Raw genomic sequence first — 22,673 nt, forward strand, 5'->3', positions numbered from 1 at the left:
AAAGTTGACGGTTTAGAGACTCTTCTCTTTGGCTGTCCAAAGGGGAGAATTGGTGAAATATTTGCACTGAAAATAATACAAGGCCAATTTCCCTTTTTTCAAGAAACCTCCTCCACCGAAGCTTGGACGTGCATGGAAACCGTCCCTCCTTGACCTTTAAGGAGTAGAAGGTAGATGATCTCTTAGTCTCTCAGCGCTCCGCCTGTCTTAATGCCCCGCCTCCCTGCTGGAGCTCGAGCCGCCGATTGGCTAGGAGCACTTGAGCGGCGGAAGCAGCTGGCTCGCGCGGGGACGGGGGAGGGGGAGAGTTGTGAAGATGGCGGCAGTGGTGGAGGTGGAGGTTGGAGGAGGTGCTGCCGGGGAACGGGAGCTAGATGAGGTAAGAAGAGTTCAGAGTCAAGGAGGGAAGAGGCTCAGGCTGAAACTGAAGGGAGGGGAGGAGAGGTATCGGGACTAGGGTCCTAGGGGTGGCGGGAAGGAGCCAGCTGGGGGGCGGGTGCGCGGAGAGGGAAATCAGAGGTACCCTGGACTCGGGGACTCGGAGGCGGTCATGGGGGTAAAAGACTTGCAGTAACCTCAAGGGTGGAGATGGAAGATAGGGAGAGAAGCCAGATGGGATGTGGGCGTTAAGATTTGAGATTATTAGCTGGGGGTCCTAGGGTAGGACTGAAGGGCTGAGAGGTAGCTTGAGTTGGAGGGGCGTGGACTTCTGTAAGGGAAGGCCGGGCTTTCGCTGTGGGAGAGTCAAGTCTAGGTTTGGGGTGGGGGCTGGGGACACGGACCGGGGAAGAGTGCTAATCTACTAGTATTATAGAGTTATTTTTATGTAAGAACAATTTTATTTATCTTCTAGGACTTTGTACATAATGTGTACTCAGTAAAGTTTTGGGCACTGAATGGATGAATGGTTATATGCCAGAATTCATCCATTCACTCATTTAACAATACATATCATCTTTGTGCTGAGTCCTGGGCTAAGTGCTAGGAACATAGGGTCCCTCCCACTGAAGAGCCCACAGCCTAGTGGTGGGAGACACACCAGGAAGACTAGTCACTGCATCAGAGGTATAATGATGGCACTGAAAAGAGGGGACCAATTCAGTTTGGGCTAGGGAGGGGTTCCCAGAGGAACTATGGGGTAAACGATTCTCTATTTCTGACTCCTAAACGTATGAGTTCTTTGAGGGTGAGCTTCTTGAGGATGTATGTCCCCTTTACCTGTTTAAGAGGCATTTAACAACTGATGTATTCAGTTACCAGTGGTCCTTGAATCACTAGGAGGAAAGAGACATTGTGTTTGAAAGGAATGAAGGGACAGTGCTGAGTAGTGAAGAGAAGGTGAGAAAGGAAAGGAAGATGATTCTGAGGCCAAAGGTACATTCAGAACAAGGGGTGCTTGTGGCCTTGCACAGGACAACATATAGACAGCACAGAGGGATGGGAGGAAGGGGATTGATTGTCAGGAATGGAATGAAGGGAATCTATGAGGAATCAGAATCTTAGAGGCGCTGGCTGTGTTTTGGGGGTGGGTGACTGGGGGAGAGGCTCAGAGAAAGGGAGTAGAAGTGGACTTAAGTCAAGACTGTTGTTTGGTGGTGGGAAGACTTGGTGGACTTGGTTTACCTGATTGGGATCATTAAGGTGGAAGGAGACTGAGTAACCAACAGGTGGTTAGAGCAGGGGGAGATTTTTAAAGAAGCATTTTTAGACCTATGCCTCCCAACCACTAGAGGTGTTTGGATACCACTCGGTTGGTGACAAGGGGTGGTTGTGGAAATGACCTCCAAGGCCCCTTCCAGATCTAAGTTTCTATGATTACAGTTGGCTGTGGTTCAGTGAGATATATTTGAAAGTACCCCGGAAAAAGTAAATACAATATTGAAGTAATTACATATGGTTTGTTAGTCATGAGCTCTCCTTTGAGGGAGGCTAATTTCAGTTACCTATATCAGGGTTTATTGAGATAAAGAGCAAAAGTATTAGCAGAGAAGAAAACAGCTTAAAGTTTTATTGTAAGACATTTTTGATTTTTGCTTCTTTGCTTTTCTTTCCTAATGTTTTAAGAGCTTAAGAACTTCTAGTTGTATAATATACTTATTATGAGTATATTATAGACTTAGAGTGTCATGCCTAGAGGTCAGCTTTATATGTAACCACTAGCATCCATCCCAGAAACTTCTGTTACTTGTTTTATTTACTGAGAATATAATCTATGGTCTGGAAATTCTGTGTGGACTGATTCTATCTTTTGTGTGTTTAAGGAAATAACTCTGAGAAGTAGGAACAGTCAGTAATCCCTTCAAGCTCCCTCCCCCTAAACAAACAAAAAACCAGGGGTCTGGTATAGGCAGACCTTAATTTATGTGATACTAAAGTCTATGCAGCTGTTTTCTAGCAGCCTTAACTAGTGAAGAAAAAGGTGAAATCCATCCTTATAATTTGTAATTATGGAGGTCTGCTGTGTGTTATGCACTGGCAATTCAAAGGTAAGACAGGATCTTAACAGACTTAGAGTGTAGGGAAGAGACATGCAAATAGCTCTATAGTGCTAGATAATTGTTACAATGGAAGTGTGTAAAAAATTCAATGGGGCAGGCACTTGAGTCTGCTGGGGAGAGTCCGTAAAATCTTTGTGATAGAGATGGGCTTTGAGCTGAAAAAATAAAGGTTGGGTTTACAAAGAAGTAGTGACTTGCATATGGCGGCAGAGTTGTCTCCCTGTAACCCTTTCTGTTTGGTAGAGAGACTACTGTGGGGCCCAGATAACGGTAATGGATAGCCTAACTAAGACACAGTTGGTGCTCTATGCCACTTCTTTGGGAAGATTGCACATGCTGTGGTTTTGTTCTTCAGGATATTGTACTTGTGTTTACCAATATCAGATGCCATTAGTATGATAAGTGGTCTGGAGTATCAGCCATCAGCTCATTCATTTCTTTCCTCCTTTGTCTTTTCATTATTTGCTTCTCTAGTAATTGAGGTAATTTAGACTTTGCTAAGTGCTTCTCTTGTGTTGCAGAGGTGTATGGAAAAGAGGGTTTAGGAAATGAGCTACTGGTGGAAAAGGTTAGTGTTTATTGAGTCCTTACCATAAACCAGCATCTGTTTAAAGTCCTTTACTTGCATTATCTCATTCACTACTAATAGCAGCCCTGTGAGTTAGGTGGTATTAACTGTGTTTTATACATGAGGAGATGAGGCTAAAGAGATTGGCGTAACTTTCCTAGGATTCCACAGTTTGTGAGCTGGGAGGCGCAGATTCGAATCCAGGTCTGCCTGTGCTATCCTGAGCTGTGCTGTGTGGAGCACCTTGGTTCCATTTCTCCATTATTTGTGCTCTGGGGGTAGGTAATTTAAAACTGCATGGTCTTATGATCTCATGTGAAAATTGATACAGTACATTTCATAAGTGACTGTGATTCCAAAGAGTATTTTGAGTCTCACATTTGTGACAGTAATTTTACTATTATTCCCCATTTATGATCAAGAAAGTTGAGGTTCAGAGTATTATGAGACTGCCAAGGATCTTGTAACTACTAAGTGGTATTGCTAAGATTTAAACCCATTTTGTTTTCCAGATTCCAAAGTTTTGTTTCCCCTCAGTTTAAAGACCTAAACTGCAGACCCATCTAACCAAGTAACTACCCCTTTCTTTATATTCAGAAGTTTCATCTCCAAAACACGAAGTAGCATTTCATTCCTGAGAGGTGTAAAGTAAGGGTTAACCAAAGGAATATTGTTTTTTCTATATAGGTCCTTTAATTTACTGATAATTTTATTCTGCTGAATTCCCCCCCTCCCCCCCAAGGGAGGCGCGATTAGCTTAGTGGTGTTTAGGGAGATGAGAGATGGGTGTCTAGCCAGCTCAGGCTAGGTATTAAATAGGCTGTGATAACTGGTTAAACTCAGTTCTTGCTCTCAACTTGCCAAACCACATGGTGCTGGAGGATGTTAGGATAAAACATGGTTACGAGATAGGTGGCCCAGAAGCAGGCTTATGTCTGGAGCCAGTGAGTTCCTCCTGGAAGGTGTAGCTGGCCAACCTCAGACAGGAATTGGAGGCATCATTTTGGCACAGAGAGCTGGCTTGGGACCTAAGGTAGAGAAAGCATGTCAACATCCAATCAGGGCCAGCCGGCCTGCCTGGCCAGTGCCTGTGAATTCTGGATGCGTCTCCTCCCAGTGCTTGTTCATCTGCCAGAATGATGTGATATCGTGCAGATCAGTGAGTAGTTTCCTGCTCAAGTTCAAAGCAAGCACCCCAGTCTACAACCAACTTGAGGTATTGTTGCCTCAAGTGTGTAATTTACCTCATCTGGGCCCTATTTTATTCTTGTTAAAAGAGGAGATTGAACTAGATTGGTGGTTTTTAAACCTTTATTTAGCCACAATACCTTTTATTCAAGCAAAATCTCTCTTTGGAGCCTTGGGGTCCTTGAGGGGACTCAGTACCTCTCGGGTGTCTTAAGACACACTTTGTTAATCAAGGAGCTCTCTCTTACTGCCCACTGATTGGATGACCCTATTCTTTGTTCCTTCAGCCTCCCCCCCATACTTCCTCCTAGCCCAGGGCTTCCAAGTATTATTTTGTCTGTCTTTCCCACTAGACTCTTAGCTACATGAGAGAGCAGAGTCCAAGTCTGTCTTGCTCATTGTTAAAGTTCTTTTCCTCAGCATGCTGCCTGGCATACAACAGGCTCCTACTAAGTGTTTGATAATTATTATTTTTGAGTAATAGTAATAATAGCTACCAGTTAGTGAATGTTTATGATATGCCAGCTCCTCTACTTAGTAGTACGTGGTTTTTTTATTGAGTGTTTACAACATCCCTATGAGGATGGACTAAGTCATGTTTAAAACTCTTTCTGCTTCTGCCAGAAACCATGTTTCTGGTTACTGCCAGGTCTTTGCTGGTACTGTCCTGTCTGCCTAGAATGCCTATCCTTTCCCTCTGTATGTTTCTAAATCTACCTGTATTTCGGATTCTAGTCCAAGGCTGTCTTGACTTCTAGAACTATTCTGATCTACATTGATGTCTTCTTTCCTTGCCTTTGATGGTTTTCTCTGTGTGCATTTATAAATTCATCAGCCTTTTCTGAAGCCCCTTCTGTGTGCCAGGCACTGTTCTATGCTTGAGAACACCAAGACGGAGAAGGTGTGATAATTGGCTTCGTGGAGTTCATGGACTAGCATGAGAAGGACTGATAACTACAAAAACATGTCACAGGTACTGTGCTAGGCAGTGGATGTGGTGGGTACATCAAGGAGAAAGTGGCAGTTCATGTCATATCTCCTCTTCCCTGCTAGACTGGTAAACCCCTAGCAGGGAGGCTGTAGAAATCCCTTGCTTCCTCGAAGTAGGCTTTGTTTTTTTGTTTTGTTTTGTTTTGTTTTTCCTCCTGTGGGTCTCTCCCTATAGACATTTGATAAATGTTCCTTGTTTCCAGGGGTTTTCTTCTCTAGCGATTTTTGGCTTTGGCCAAAAATCTTATTGAGGGATTGAGGTATGTGTGACTGAAGTTTAATCTTGGATATCTGACCATTTATCTTTGGATTATTTTTAAGGCATGTAAAATGAGTAATAGCATAGTGTAGTGGGAAAAAAAACAGTAGTAAACAATACACTTAGGTTCTAGACTAGGAATAGCAGATTTGTTTTATCTCAGAGACAGTCAAATGATAATAGATGCTTAGAAGGCTGTGTTGAGGAGGATTCTGAGACCAGGGCTCAGCAGGTGAGTGCTGAAGGTGAAATAAGATAGAGTACTTAGTCTGTGCCAGGTCCTGCACTGAGTGTTTCATATGCATTATCTAGTTTAATACCAAAACCTTACAGTAGGTACTGTTATGGTTATCCCCATTCTACAGATGTGGAAACTGAGGTATAGAGAATTTAAGTAACTTGCCCAATGTTATACAGCTAGGTAAGTGACAGAGCTGGGGTTCAAATCCAAGATGACTCCAGCACCTATGCTCTTAACCACTCTGGGTTCTTTGAGTACTGTGTACTTCTAATACTGTCCTACACTGGACATTTCTATGTATGTATGTGATTTCATTTACAGAGGTAATTTGGGGTCATGCATTTGTCTGTCTCCCATGAGATTAGGTTCTCCTTGAAAGCCCTATCCATCCTTATATTCCTGGTGCCTGGCAAAGAGTATGATTCAATAAATGTGTGAAGATGTGAATTCATGAAAGATTTCAACCTCTCTGTACCTCATTTCTCCATCTGTGAAATGATAGGTTTGGACTTAGATGATGTTTTAGAGATCTCTTGCAGCTTTGCAAGTCCTGGATCCCAGTATTTTATCCTGCCTGTGTTTCCTACAGTTCCTGTCAGGTACGCAGGTACTATTTCTGTCGGTAAATACTAGCGAATGACTGAATGAATGAATGTATAATTATTGTTAATAATCTGTGCTAATAATATTAAGTAGAGAGAAAGAAAAAATGGTGATAGGGAAGTTGTAGACAAAAAGGCCTACATATAACCCTTGACTTTTTTTTTTGTCTCATACTTTGGCAGATACCCTGTCTGCAGACAGTGTTTCCGATTTGGTTTCCCATTACACCTCCTGTCCCCAGCTCACTCTTGTTTTTTGCAAGTCACTTTTCGGTTAAGCTTATATCTTAATAACTTATCTACTTCCAGAGGGAGTTTGAGGTGTCATCTGGTCAATAAAGGGGGATAGGAGAGAGAGAAGGAAAAGATGAAAAGGAATGTTCTAACTCCTTGAATGCAGGGACTGTCTGTCTTTTTACATTCTCAGTGGCTTACCCAGTGCTTGGCATATAGCAGACATCAATATATTTATTGCATAAATGAGAGGGGCGCCTGGGTGGCTTAATTAAGCATCTGACTCTTGATCTCAGCTCAGGTCTTGATCTCAGGGTCATGAGTTCAAGCCCCATGTTGGGCTCCACTCTCGGCTTGGAGCCTACTAAAAAAAAAAAAAGATATCGTAAATGAGAATGCTTATAGGTGTGGGTTCTGCTCAGGGTGAAGGAAGTATTGACTCAATAGCAAAGGTCAACTGACACACTTAACTGTCAGTTCTTGAAGTAACATAATAGCACTTGATAGCATTTGCTTTTAAACTGCTTATGAAGCATTTCCATTTGTAATTAATGGCATATTGCTCCTTACCAGTGAGTCATAGGCACAGAATCTGAGGACTTGCTCTCTGCCCCAAAGTACCCTATATAGATTTCTGTCAGCACTTACCATGTTGTATTGTTCGTCTCCCTGATTGGGCAGTGAACTCCTGGAGGGGACGACCATGTCATTTTTCATTTCTGTGTTCTAGCACCTAATCTCTCACAGTGGCTAGCACAGATATTCAAATGTTTATTGAACTTGAATCTCAAATCCAGTCCATCACCCATGTTGAACATCCCCAGCAAGTGATCACTCCTGGTCTATGTTTAAACCCCTCTAATGGTAGGGAGCTTTTTTCCCTGTGGTCAGCCTGTTCTCTCTTTGAATATCTCTGTTGCAATATTCTTCAAATTGGGCTAGAATTCTTATTTCTGTAGCTTCAGCTTTTTAGTACTCGTTCCTTTTCCTAGATCCTGCTTCTTTGCATCTTTGACCAGTGAAAGCACATGCAAGCACAGGCACTGCCAGAGGCTGCCTCTGGGGTGTGTAGGCTCAATTCACATGGGGCTGTTTGTCCTGAAGGCCTAGTCCATGAAGGCCAACCCAAGATAGTCCATCTGGTGTCCTGCCTTATCTCCACTTTATTTCTTTGTGTTTTCCCTTCTTGAAGTCGTTTGTTATCTTTTTGCTCCTCAGAGGAAAATCTGCAGGTAAACATAAACTCATTAGTTCTCTCGAAAGTGCAACTTTCCCAAGGGGATGCTGAGTTGTGGCCATGGGGCTTTGGCCCTGGGCAACTAGGGAGAAACAATGGGGAAAGAGGAAGCAGGGAATGAGGCAGAGAGCATAAGCATAAGCCTGCCAAGGTTTGTGTTCCCTCTGTTCTCCTTCCCCTTTCCCAGTAGGGTGTTCTCGATAACTTAATGTGTCTGTTTCTTAAGAGGACTCCAGTGACATTTTACTCCCCATTGCCCATAGGATTGAGCCTAACCTGAGTCTGTCAATTAGCACCCCGCAGAAACAGTTTTTTCTCCTATTCTAATGACAACAATAGCTAACTTTTTTAATGCATACTGTGTACCAGGTACTAGAGTAAGCATTTTGCATGGCATTAGCTCTTTTAATTCTCTTTTAATGCTATTATTATGTTCATTTTCTAGATGAGAAAAACGGAGACACAGCTAAGTAATTTTACTTTATTCAAGATTGCCTAGGATGTAAGTGGAGGTAGGGTTTGAACTTGGCTATAGGACTCCATGATCTCTCTTGCTGGTGTACTCTCTGACATGGACTCACTATTTTCAAAGTTCACCACATCTTTATTAAGCATTTAATTATGCCAGATACTCTGTTTGGTCTTGGGAATTCATAAATGGAGCAGAGACTATCTCTGCTCCAAAAGAGTTCATGGTCTAGTGGGGAGAGGAACCCATCAAGTGTTAATGACAATATAGTATAATGAGTAGAGTTACATACAAGGCACCACAGTGTATTTGGGAGAGTTAGGGAAGACTTAAGAGAAGATATGACATTAGGCTGATTCTTAAAGGAGGGGTAAAAGTTTACCATATGAATAGGAAACCAGCTTACACCAAGGTAAGTAAAATCACATATGTGAAAGAGTGGAGGCATGGAATCTCTAATCCTTAAGCATAGTATTTTTCACTACTAAAACATTTGTTGATAACTGCTTCGTGCAAGGCGCTGTGTTAGGCACTTAGGTTGAGAGACAAGATGCTAGATCATGTTTCTGGCTTTCAAGGAGCTTACAGTTCTGTTAGAAAATAGGACATGAAGTCCAGTTGGAAAGGTAGTGGCTGTAATTATAAAACAAGAGGTCCTAATTACCTTATCAGAAGGAAAAACAAAGCACTATTGGGGAAGTAAATCTCTTCTCATTGATATGGTTAGGGAAGACTTCATGGAGAAGGAGCTTTCTGAGCTGGAGCTTAATGGATGATTTAAATATCACTAGAGAGAGAACATCAGGAATAAAGGCCCCTAAGTCAATGTGAAAAAGAAGGATGTATTTGGAGATCGTTAAGTAGGTGAGGACTGAGTGCTACATCTAGAAACATAGGTTGGGGCCAACATAAGGTTGATTTTGAATGCGAGGCTGAGGAGTTAAGACAAGTTTATTCATTCCTTCCGTCAACAATTAGTGAGTGCTTATATATGCCAAAAACTGTGCAGGGGACACAAAGATGAAGACCTGGCTCCTACTCTCAGGGGGCTGATAGTCATGGAGGAGAAGACAGACATGGAAACAAATAATTGTAGTATAGTGTAAGTGGGTGTTATGTACCGTGGTGACCCAAAAGAGCGAGTGATTAACTCTGCTTAGGCTAATCGTTAAAGACTTAACAGAGAAGATGCTTGAGTTTGTTCTTAAGAATTAAATTTGAGTTCAATAGATGGGAGTCTATGAGGTAGGGAAGAGAGTTCCAGCAAATTGAAAAGATACGCAAAGGCTTGCAGGCATTAAACAACATGGAATATTTTGGGAACTGAAAGAATTTCTGTATAACTGAAGTATAGGCTAAATGTAGGGGGATAACAGTGAGCAATAAGGTTGGAGAGGCCTTTATAACAACATGCTGAGAAGCTTGGGCTTGTAACATGTTCAGATCTATGTCTCAGAATGATCAAGTCTGATAGAAATGTAGAAGTTATTTTTGGAGGGATCAGGTTGGGGAAAGAAGAAATTAGTTGGGAGTACTTCAGTAGCTAAGAGATAATGAGGATCTGAGCAAAAACAAAGGCAGTGAAGGTGGAGAAAAGTGAGCAGCTATAAAAATATTAAATAGCAGTGCTTCCACTTATTTTTTTATGCTTTCCATTCCTCTCCCTAATTCATTCACTCACACATTCGTCAAGCATTTATTAAATATGTCATCTGCATTGTTCATTCAGTCTTTCCTTCTTCAAATACTTGTGCCTTCACTATGACAGGCATTTTTCTAGGTCGCAGTAACTCTGCAATGAACAAGACAACCAAGGTTCTTGCTCTTGTGAAGTTTACTTTCTAATGGGGGCGTGCAGAGAACGAAAAGAGATAACTCCCAATGGTGACAAGTCGTCTGAGGAAAGTAGGGTGATGTGATAGAGAACAACTAGGAGAGGTTATGAAAAGCCTATGAGGTGATACTTGAACCAACACCTGAATGAAGAAGAGCTAGCAGTTTGAAGATTTGGAAGCAGACATGTGTCAAGTGGAGAGAGAAGTACAAATCAGTGGAGTGAGTTAGGCATGTCTCGGGACCAAAGGGAAAGCCAGTGTGTCTGAATCATAGTCCGAATCAAGGTAAAAAAATACCAGTGAGGTCAGGGAGTTTGGCAGAGTCAGATCCGTAAGGCCTTGTGGATATGCTGCTAAACATGTTGAATTTTATTGAGAGTGCAATGAAAAGATTTTGGATGCTTTGAAAGGTGACTTGGTTTGCATTTTCTAAAAAAGATTTATTTATCTTAGAGCGCCCGAGCAAGCGTGGGGGGAGGAGCAGAGAGAGTGAGAGGAAGAGAATTCCAAGCAGAGCCTGAGGGGGGGCCTGGATCTCAAGACCCTGAGATCCTGACCTGAGCCGAAGGCACTTAACCAACAAAGCCACCCAGGCTCCCCTGTGGTTTTCATTTAAAAAAGATCTTTCTGGCTGCTTTGAGGAGAATGAATTGTAGAGGGGCATTCAAGGAGAGCAGTTATGAGACTTGCAGTAGTTCAGGTGAGAGAGATGATAGCATTGGGGGTGGGATAGCAGAGATGATGGGCAAAAGTGGATGAATTTAGAATATGTTTTGACGTAGAGCCTACAGGACTTGTTGGTGGATTGGATATCAGGTATAAAGGAAATAATCAAGCTTGACTTTCTGGGTTTTGGGATTTGTTTTGCTTTAACTTGACTAATTGGCAACACCATGGTTAATGGTACCAGGTATTGAAACAGGAGGAACCAGGGTAGAAATTTTAGGGGGGGAAAGAGGAAATGTGAAAAATTCTGTTTGGCCATTCTGTTTGACATCATCTCCACTGTTTGTTCAAGGGAGAATTACTCAGTGTCTGTGTATTTCCAAAGCATGTGTTTTTGTGTAGTGCTAGGTGTGAAGTATGAGGGGGATGCTGAATGAGTAAGGCTCATTCCTCATCGTCAAAGCCGTTAACATTAAGTAAACATCCATCTAACATTTATTGAACATATACAGTGTACCAGATTATAGGCTAGTTCTTTGTTGTTGTTTTTTAAAATTTTATTTATTTATTCGAGAGAGAGAGAATGCACGTGGGGGGGGCAGAGGGAGAGAGAGAATCCCAAGCAGACTCTTTGCAGAGCACAGAGTCTGATGTGAGGCTCAATCCCACGACTCTGAGATCATGACCTGAGCCAAAGTCAAGAGTCAGATGCTCAACTGCTCAGCCGACTGAGCCACCCAGGCACCCCCAGGCTAGTTCTTTGAATGAAATACAAAGGTGAATAAGATTCAAATGATCCTCAGACCCACTTCACATCCAGTAAGATTGCTAAATGGGAGAAAATACTTGCAAATCATATATCTGATGAGGAACTTGCATTCAGAATATATAAAGAACTCTTACAACTCAATAAAAGATAAATAATCCAGTAAAAATTGGACAAACGATTGGAATTGACTTTTCTCCCAAGAAAATATACAAATGGCCAGTAAGTGCATGAAAAGATGTTAAACATCATTAGCCATCAGAGAAATGCAAATCAAAACCACAGTGAGATACCACTTCATGCCCATTATGATACTGTAATAACAAGGACGTAATAACAAGTGTGGCCAAGGAGGCGGAGAAATTGGAACCCTCATGTGCTGCTAGTAGAAATGCAAAGCAGTGTAGCTGCTGTGGGAAATGATTTGGTGGTTCCTCGAAAGGTTAAGCATAGGGGTGCCTGGGTAGCTCAGTTGGTTAAGCATCTGCCTTCGGCTCAGGTCATGATCCTAGGGTCCTGGGATGGAGCCCCACGTCAGGCTCTCTGCTCAGCAGGAGCCTGCTTCTCCCTCTCCCTGCCACTCCCCTGCTTGTACTCTCTCTCTCTGTGTCAAATAAATAAAATCTTAAAAAAAAAAAAAAAAAGGTTAAGCATAGAGGTACCAGATGACCCTGTAATTCCACTCCTAAGATATATACTTGAGAAATAAAAATGTGTGTCTACACAAAAGCTTATATACAAATGTTCATAGCAATATTATTCATAGTAGCCCCAAAGTAGGAACAGCACAAATGTCTATCAACTGATAAATGGATAAATAAAGCATATATCCACATAGTGGAATATTACTTGGCAAGAAAAAGGATACATGTTAGAACATAGATGATGCTTGAAAAAACATGTTGTCTGAAGAAGCCAGTCAAAAAAACTGCATTTTATATGATTTCATTTATATGAAAGGTCCAGAAAAGGCAAATCTATAGAGATATAAAGTAGATTAGTGGTTGATTAGGTTTGAGAGTGTGAATGCAGAGTTGGCAGATGAGCGTGAGGTTTGTTTTTAAAAGTGATGGAAATGATTTAAAATAAGATGGTTGCATAACCCTGTAAATATATGAACAATCATTCAATTGTCCACCTAAAATGAATGCTGTACATCAACAAAGCTTTTAAAAAAAGATCCTTGACCTCAAGATGCTTAGAGTCTAGTTATGGGAACAGACTCGAACAAGTATAAAAACTAATAAATGTGACCTTGGAGATGTGTGTAAATTACAAATGTCTGCAGAAGAGGAAAGGAGTCACTGCACCTGAGAAGATCGAATAGACTCTAAGCGTCCTGAGAGTGAGAGCTGTTATTTATTTATCATTGCATCCCCGGTCTAGAACTTACCGTATGTTCATCTAACAGTTGTTGAATGGATGTGTGCATGAATAACTGTAGAGAATGTCTCATGAAGGAGGTGATACTTGAACTGCATCTTCAAGAGCAAATAGAGACAAGCTAGACAGTGAAGGTGAGGAAAGAATTCTCAGGAGAGAAGGTGGCAAAGCGCTGATGGATAAAAAGGAAGTGCATTTTAGACTAGTAGGTGCTTCAGTGTGGCTGGAGTATAAGCCATTTGGTGGACAGTGGTGAGATAAGTAGCTGGTTGGACCAGATTATGAAGTACCTTGTGTGTCATACAAAGAAGTTCGGGCTTTAATCCAAAGGCAATAGAAAGTTATCAAGTCTGTCTAAGTAGAGGGCTGATGTGGTCAGTTTTGTATCTGAGAAAGATCAGTGTGGCTGCTCTTATATGTGAATCTGTTCTGGAAGATTAGATTCAGGGAGATCACCTTGGAGGTCACTGCGATAGCCTAGGAGAGAACAAGGGATAAAATCTGAACTAGGGAGGTATGGCAATGAAAAATTCAAGGGAGATTCCATAGAGGAGTAGATGTGATAAGCAGATGAATAATCCAGACTATGAAGGTTTTAGGAGTTCATAGAAAGGATAGTTTTGCTCTGGAAGGGTTTCTGGAAGAGGTGGCATCTGGATTGGGTCCTAGAAAAATGGGTAGAAAGGTATAGAATATGTGGGAGACTGGAGGGCATGTAGGAAAAAGTGAGAGAGGAGGGCCAGGTGGGGAGGAAGCTAGTCTGAGAAGTAGGAATTTGATGGGAAAGGAATTGAAGAACCAAAGAATGGTAGGTGCCCCCAAATTTGATAATTGTTGAATGGGAGAAGGTCATTAAACTATTCCTCTCCTTTTATATATATTGGAAAATATTAAAAAACCTTCCCAACTCAGCTAACTTAGGGGATGAACTGGCCTTCCCAACTCAGCTGGCCTGGCTTTCTGGTGATGACAGGAGAGGTGGGGGCGACGGGCAGACAGCAGCCACAGCAGTTGTTACTACCAGCATCTACTTTCACTTCCCTGCTCAAAGTGTGCTTGCTGTCTGTATCAGGCCTTACAGTTTGGCTAAGCAGATCCAACATCTGCATGATTCCCAGCTGATTCATGAGGTCTTTTTTAAAATTGAGGTGGTTGCACTTTGATTTATCGGCCTTGAATTGTTGGCAAGGCTACAGAGTTGAAGAAGAATGTGAACGAGAGGAGAATGGTGAGCTACAAATATGGAGAGCCTGTGAACCTTTGTACTTGTTATCTTAATCACCCAGTGGACCAGAGCATCTGTCCCCATACGATAGAGTAGGCAGCCAGCCTGGTGTGCTGTATTCCTACCAGGTCCAGGAGCTAGCTAATCTCTCTTTTCTCTGGGCTTACATAGCATTTTGTTTAAATGTCAGCGGTTATCCTTGTCATACTATTTTATGTTTAATAGTCTCTTGTGTCCTGTCTCCTCCCCACCCCTCCCCTGCTCCCCACCACCTGTGAATACCTCAAGGGCAAAGATTGGGCTTATTCATCTCTAATTTTTGTGAAAGAGTGAAGTCTCTAGCTGCATGGTTGATCAGTCTCTAACTTGGAAGGATCAGCTGGGACCTCTGAAATGCCAGTTTGCCCTGGTGGATGGGGTTCCAGAGTTTACGGCCCTTTGCAGTTAGCAGGCACTTGAAGCCAGGATAAGAGGCCATCCCCTGACTGGTAGATATTTCTGATGCATGCCTGTGGTAGTCAGTCAAAGTTTCATTGATTTCATTTGGTAGCATACTGTTAAATCACACCTTACCACACTGAAGGCATTTTGTTTTTAGTTCTGTGGTAACTAGGGAAACTGGCAGTTTGGAAGGCCAGAGTATTACAGATAGATTTGGTGTGAATTATTACAGCATTTTAGCTTTGAAGGACCTCTAAAATCACCTAAGCCAACCCCCTCATTTTCTATTTGGGGAAATTGAGGCATAGAGAAAGTTCCCTGTTGTTGATATACAGCAATTAATAGCTATGCTAGATTACTAGCTCTTCTCAACTGCTCTTCTCTTCAACTGCTCTTCTCTTCACTGAGAAAGGTAGTCGTTGCCCTAAAGCCATTTATTGGGGTGAAAAGTGGGAATGAGATAAAACCCAAGGAAGTAAGACATACTCCATGGGGTAAGTTTTACTGGCTGTCTCACCCAGCATGTTCTTCTGTTGTTGGAAACCTTTTGGGGAAACTGGTGTCTACAATGTAGCAACAAAATAGTCTCCCTTTTCACTTTCTTCTCTTACCATGTTTTTTTTTTCCTTCCTAACACTACCAGAATTTATTTCATATATATTAATATAGCTTATTTACATGTTTATTATGTCTTCTTATTAGAAGGTAAGTCTTATAAGGGAAAAGACTTTGTTTTATGCTTGTCTTGTGATTGAATGAACAAACAAATATTTATTGGGTACTTTCAAGATGCCAGGTACGCGCTTCCCATGCCTTTGGTGTTTGCAGGCCAGTGACATGTCTGTTTCTTTTTTTGGGTGTGATCATTCATGAATGTTCATGAAACCTTTCTTGAACACAGAATACACGTTATTGTCAAGTGATTTTCTCATAACTTTATGGTGTTCATATGATTAGAGTGAGGCTACTTTTTATTGTGGATTTAGGCAGTGAGATTTAGTGTGAACTTAAACCTCATGCTACTTGATCAGATAGGCCCAGGAGAGAAGAGAATCTTAGAAGCAGTAGAGCAAAGTGACTTGGCAGCTGGGGAGAGAACACTTGGTCCATAGCTGTGGGGAGACAGCAGGACCCAGGACTGACTTATCCATTAGGCACAGTAGAGCACAGTGCCCAGGGACCCACAAAAATGTCTTAATTACCTTTAAGAAGAAAAAAGTAAATACAGTCCAGTTTGGAGTATACATCTTAATAGCAATGCAATCATAAAATATATTTTTGCAGGTCATCCTTGCACAGGGGCCATGCTAATCTTCTCTGTATTGCTCCAATAGTGAGCACTGTATTTAAAAATATATACATATGTGTATTTTTTTTAATGGCGAAAGGGCCCCACAAAGGCAGAAGTACCTGGGCCCCATGAAAATCATAATGTGACTCTAGGAAAACTTTGTGACTAGTCATTGATTTGGTCATTTGAGGCCCTGTCTTTGATTTCTCCCATAAGTTCTGTGACCCTTCCCCATCACTCTCTGCCACTGTGATCTTCAATGAGTCATTTCTCTCCTTTATATCTCATCTGTGCCTACTATAAAGTGGAAACATTTGTGCTCCCTGGGCTGAGTAAATTCATACTTTTAAAGCAGCCTAATTATTTTATTTTTATCTGTCTTCTCAAGGGCAAGAAAAAAGTCTAGTTCATCTGTGCATCCCCCTGCCTAGCCCCGGACCTGCACATTTAGAACAGGAGTACCTTAAGTGAGAATTGAGTAAATGAATAAATGTATCAAACTTCACAGATAGCTTTGAGGCCTTATTTATTTGTTTGCTTGTTTATGTACTTATTTATGGTATTATATACAGTTTTCCAGCTATCTTTTGGTCTTTTCTGAGGTTCTGTCAGCAAAATTATAGAGCTGTGGGAACACTCAAGAAAATGATGTGGAAAACAAGGGTATTGTACCATTTGGAGAACAGCCAATGTGAAGAATCAGGTGCACATGGGGAATGAATAGTCTTCTGAACAAATGATGCTGAGACAACTACTTAGCCACATGCAAAAGAATGAAGTTGATCCCTACCTCATACGATATGCAAAAATTAACTCAAAATGGACCAATGACCTAAATATAATAACTAAAACTATAAAATTTTTAGAAGAAAACATGGTCCTAAATTGTGGCCAAATCATGGTCATTTCTTAGATATGACACCAAAGGCACACGGAATTAAAGAAAAAAATAAGTAAGTTGGACTTATCAAAATGAAAAACTTTTGTGTTGCAAAGAACACCGTCAAGAAAGTAAAGAGAACCCACAGAATGGGAGAAAATATTTGCAAGTCATATAACAGATAAGGGACTTTGTATCTAGAATATATAAAGAACTTTTACAACTCAACAATAAAAATGTAAATAATTCCATTAAAAAATGGACAAAAGTTTCCGATGTGGCATGTAAGAAGCTTGGAAGTCACCATTTTGTCCTAACAACAAGTAAAAAGCTAAACAAACTGAAAAATCATTAAATCTTAGATTTGTAACAGAAATGAGTTCGTAAGGGCAAACTGCTGCCCAGAAAATTGGAGAGACTGATAGTTGAATACAGAGAATCACAATTTATAGGAGCAGACACGTGTGTGGGAACCAGTCCTGGAGTAGGGAAACCTGGGCTGTAATTATTGATGAAGGCTCACTTTGGACAGCTCTGAGAGTTAAAATAAGCTCCAGGGGGACTCAGTCATTGAGGTGCGCCTCCCTCCAATTATGTGAGTTTTACCTCCTGGATATCTACCAGGTTCTTAAACTGAGTATTGAGAAAAATCCCCTCATGCTTCTGGTGGGGGGCAAAGGAACTATTTAAAAATATTGCAGAGCACTCTGTTCTTAACGAGGTCTGCCATCAGGAGAAACTAGGTAACCGGAGCCTAACTGACCAAGGCGAAGGGAAATACCCAACTCCAGCCCCTCTAGACTTCCACGTGGGAGAAGGGAAATGCCAAACTCCAGCCCACTCAAGCCATTCTCTCCCACCTAAGAGGGGTGAGTGAAGAACTGAGAAGCACTTGTGAAGTTCATGCTCCAGAGGCATAGGCTCACTAAAAGACTGAAATTCAATCATTGGACTATAGTATGTTTCTCCTCCCCCCATACCTTATTACCACATTACTAAAGGCCTATTTAGTAGCAGTTCCTTTTATTTGGCATATCATGCCCAGCTATCAAGAAAAAATTTTAAGTACCAAAAGACAAAAAGCACAGTTTTTTGTTTTTTGTTTTTTAAGTAGACTCCCTGCCCAGTGTGGAGCCCAGTGCAGGACTTGAACTCTCGACCGTAGGATCAAGACCTGAACCGAGATCATAGTTGGATACTTAACTGACTGAACCACCCAGACGCCTCAAAAACACAGTTTGAAGAAAAAGACCAAGCATCAGAATTAGACTCATGTATGGCAGGGATGTTGGAATTATTAGACCAGGAATTTAAAATAACTATGATTAATATGCTCATAGCTCTAATGGATAAAGCATGCAAGAACAGGAGAGAAATTCTAAGAAGCACTAGAGTTCAAAAATACTGTAGCAGAAATGAAAAATGCCTTTGATGGGGTTATCAGTAGACTGGACATGGCTGAGGAAAGAATATCTGAGCTTGAGGGCATCTCAGTAGGAACCTATTAAAGTGAAAAGTAAAGAGAAAAAACAGAAAATACAATATCTAAGAACCATGGGACAACTATAAAAGTTGTGATATACATTCCTATGATCTGAATGTTTGTGTTCCCCCCAAATTCCTATGTTGAAATTTTAATCCCTAAGATGATGGTATTAGATGGTGGGGCTTTTGGGAGATGATTAGGTTATAAGGGCAGAGCCCTCATAATTGGCATTTGTGCCCTTATAATGAGGCCCCACAGAGCTCCCTAGCCCCTTCTACCATTTGAGGACATGGCAAAAAGGTGGCCATCTGTCAGCCCAGAAGCCTTGCCAGACACAAAATCTGATGCCATCATCCTGGACTTCCCACCCTCCGGAAGTGTGAGAAATAAATGTTTGTTGTTTATAAGCCACACCCAATCTGTTGCATTTTGTTACAGCAGTCCAGACAAACTTAAGACATTCACATCATGCGAATACCAGAAGAAAAGAGAAACAGAAGAAATATTTGAAACAATAATGACTGAGCATTGCCCAAATTAATGTCAGACAGCAGACCACAGATCCAGGAAGCTCAGAAAACACCAAGCAAGATAAATGCCAAAACAACAACAATGAAACAAAAACCTTCCTTAGGTAGCCAAAAAACTACACCTAGACATACCATTTTTCAAACTAGAAAATCAAAGATAGAAAATCCTGAAAGAAACCAGAGGAAAACCCACCTTGCCTACAGAGGAGCAAAGATAAGAATTACATCCAAGTTTTCCTCGGAAACCATGCAAGCATGCAAGCAAGAAGAGGTAGAATGAAATGCTATAAGTGTTGAGAAAAGGTACACCTGAGTGACTCAGTTAAGTGTCTGACTCCTGATTTCGGCTCAGGTCATGATTTCAGGTTCATGAGATTGAGCCCCACGTTGGGCTCTGTGCTAGGCACAGGGCTTGCTTAAGATACTCTCTCTCCCTCTTTCATCCCCCACCCCCGCTCACCCTCTCTAAAAAAAAAAAAATAGTGTTGAAAGAAAACTCCACCAGCCTAGAATTCTTTACCCTTCATGAGAGAAGGAGAAATAAAGACAGACAAAAATGAGGGAAGTTGTTCCCAGTAGACCTGCCTTGCAAGGAATGTTAAAAGAAGATCTTTAGAAGAAGGAAAATGATAGAGGTCAGAAACTCAGATCTACATAAAGGAAGGAAGTATCAGAAAAGGAATAAGTGAAGATAGAATAGGAATATTTATTTTACTTACTCTTTTTTAATGAATGATTGTAAATTTTGTATTTTTAATTTCAGTTTTCATGTGTTTGTTACTAATATATAGAAATGTGTTTTTTTGAGTGTGTTTATATTGTATTCTACCATGTTGCTGAACTCTTTTATTTTAGGATTTTTTTTTTTCTTTTTGTGGATTCTTTGGGATTTTCTATGTAGAACATGTCATCTGCAAATAAGGGTGGTTTTATTTCTTTCTAATTTGTGTGCCTGTTATCTCCTTTCATTGCCGTATGCTGGCTAAAAACTTCCGTATTATGTTGAATCGTAGTGGTGAGAGTAGACATGCTGACGTTGTTCCTGATCTTAAAGGAAAAGCATTTCGTCTTTCACCATTGAATATAATGTAAGCTATGGGATTTTTGTAGATGCTTTTTTTTTTCTTTTAATTGATCTAGCATAGTGGTTTTTTTCAAAATAATAATACAAACACTATTTGATTGTGCATTTGTGTCTGTGTGTGCGTATAGGTATGCTTATACAAAAGTGAAATGAATGACAGCAATCAAACAAAGGATGAGAGAGAGAAATTAGGATTATTTTGTTGTAAGATACATTACCCATGAAGTGGTATAGTATTATTTGAAAGTGAACTTAATTAGTTTTAAGTGTATACTGCAAACTCTGGGGCAACCATTAAAACAAAAACAGAAATATAAGTGATAAGCTAAGAAAGGGGAGAAAATATAATTATATAAATTCTCAGTTAAAATCACAAAAGCTTGGGGGTGCCTGGCTGGTTATCGGTTGAGCTTCTGACTCTTGATTTCACCTCAGGTCTTGATCTCAGGGTTGTGAGTTCAAGCCCCGGGTTGGGCTCCACCCTCGGCATGGAGCCTACTTTAAAAAAAACATCACAAAAGCTTGGAAGGGAAAAACAGGAGCCAAGAACAACGACAACAAACAGAAAATATTAACAGATATAGTAGATATTAATCCAGCTGTATCAGTAGTTACTTTGAACATCAGTGGTCTAAATGCACCAATTAAAAGATTGTCAGAGTGGATAAAAAAACAAGATCCACTCTATATTGCCTACAAGAAACCCATTTTAAGTAAAAGGACACATATAAATTAGAAGTAAATGAATGGAGAAAGATATACCATACTAATATTAATCAAACCAAGGCTAGCTATATTTCAGAAAGAGCAGACTTCAAAGATTTATTTATTTTGGAGAGTGAGCATGAGCAGGGGGGAAGGGCAAAGGGAGAGGGAGAAAATCTCAAGCAGACTCCCCACTGAGTGTACAGCCTAATGCAGGGCTCGATCTCATGATGCTGAGATCATTACCTGAGCCAAAATGAAGAGTTGGGTGCTTAACCAACTGAGCCACCCATGCACCCCAGTAAGGGCAGATTTCAGAGAAGGAAAGTTAGTAGGGATTAAGATGGGCATTATGTAGCGATGAAAGAGTCAGTCCTACAAGAAGACATAACAGTCTGTAACATGTATGTGCCTAACAAAAGGGTGTCAAAATATGTGAGGCAAAAACTGATAGAATTTTAGTTGGAGCGTTCAACATTCCTGTGTCAGAAATTCAGTAGGCAGAAAAGTGAGTAAGTACATAGCTGAATTCAGTAACGCCATCAGTCAGCTGGGTATAATGGATATCTGTAGACTGCTTCATCTGACAACAGCAGAATGGAGACATTCTCAAGTTTACGTGGAACATTCACCAAGATAAACCACAAAGCGGGCCATAAAACACAACTTAACGAAGGATAGGATAGGAATAGGATAGGAATCATACATTGTCTCCTGCCAGAACATAATGGAATTCAGCTAGAAATCAATCACAAAGTCAGCTAGAAAATCCACAAATACTTGAAGATCAAACAACATACTTCTCAATTAACACATGGATCAAAGAAGAAATCTCAAGAGAAATTTAAATATATTTGAACTAAATGAAAACAAAAATACAACTTACCAAAGTTTGTGGGATGTAGCAAAAATCATTCTTAGAGGGAAGAGAGGAAAGATCTAAAATCAGTTACCTGGGCTGGGTCCTGCACCTGCCAAGTTAGACTGTCCCAGGGCGGGAGATTGAGGACTTCCAATATGACGAAGACTTGGAGACATTTCTACCCCTTCCCGTGTGGGGATAACTTACGCATCACCAAGGAAGATTAGGAGAATGGGGAAGACATGGCAACGTGTCCAAGCTGCTTTCCCATTATAAAAGTGATTTATGACAAGGATCAGTTTATGTATGGACAAACAGCCCCAGCCGCTTCCACCCACAAAGAATTAGTTAAATACTGAAGAAGACTTTAGGAATCCAAATCTTGAACGTTTGGGAATTAGCCAAACTGGAAAATTCAAATGTAAATTACTGCTTTCTTCAAGAGGACAACCATTCTGTAGTTGGCTCTTTTGTTACAGTGTGGATCCTTGCCATTGGCTGCTGAGTTCATCTCCAATTAAAGAAGCAAGTCGATTAAATAAGTAAAATCTTAAAAAAATTAAAGAAGCAAGTCCATGACATGAAAAAATAGGAAAATAAAATAAATAAAATTAATCACCTAAGGATCCACCTTTGGAAACTAAAAAAGGAGAAAATTAAAACTGGATTAAGCAGAAGAAAAGAAATAATGAAAAACAGAGCAGAAATCAATGAATTAAAAATAGGAAATCAGTAGAGAAAATCAAAATCAAAATCTGATCCTTTGAAAGATTGGTAAAACTGGTAGGTCTGTAACCAGGCTAAATAAGAAAAAAAGGACACAAATTACTCATACTATAAGTGAAAGAGGGGACATCAGTATCTCTCTTGAACATCAGTGTAAAAATCATCAGTAAAATATTAACAAATTGAATCTGACAGTGTATAAAAAGAATCATACACCATGACCAAGTGGGATTTATCCCAGGTATGCAAGGTGGTTCAATGTTTGAAAGTCAGTTACTGTATTCCATCACATTGATAGGTTAAGAAAAATTACATAAATGTATGAATAGATACAGAAAAGCTTTTGACAAAATCCCATGCCCATTTAAGATAAAAAATTCTCAGAAAACTAGGAATAGAGGAACTTCCTCAACTTGATAAAGAATATCTACAGGGGTGCCTGAGTGGCTCAGTCAGTTAAGCGTCTGCCTTCAGCTCAGGTCATGATCCCGGGGTCCTGGGATCGAG

At 40.7% G+C, this 22,673-nt stretch overlaps 1 protein-coding gene and 1 pseudogene across 5 annotated transcripts in view; one reads left to right on the plus strand and one right to left on the minus strand.

Moving 5' to 3' along the window:
* Nucleotides 1-46: 46 nt before the first annotated feature.
* RNF121 (ring finger protein 121) overlaps nt 47-22,673 on the plus strand; it is a 78,544-nt gene continuing 55,917 nt past the window's right edge. For 2 of the 5 annotated variants that reach the window (XM_045782762.2, XM_087868111.1), the window contains exon 1: nt 293-379. In XM_045782762.2, the coding sequence (XP_045638718.1) occupies nt 317-379 (63 nt within the window). In that variant the 5' untranslated portion in view covers nt 293-316. Of the gene's footprint in view, nt 171-292; nt 380-3,227; nt 3,345-5,118; nt 5,228-22,673 lie in introns of those variants that run through there. The other 3 variants (XM_087868112.1, XM_087868113.1, XM_087868114.1) reach the window with 3 other exon arrangements.
* Nucleotides 15,864-15,962, minus strand: LOC123782580 (U6 spliceosomal RNA; annotated as a pseudogene).

The sequence above is a fragment of the Ursus americanus genome, chromosome 16, assembly GCF_024610735.1.
Source record: "Ursus americanus isolate L20-20 chromosome 16, mUrsAme1.1.p, whole genome shotgun sequence".
Classification (NCBI taxonomy): Eukaryota; Metazoa; Chordata; class Mammalia; order Carnivora; family Ursidae; genus Ursus; species Ursus americanus.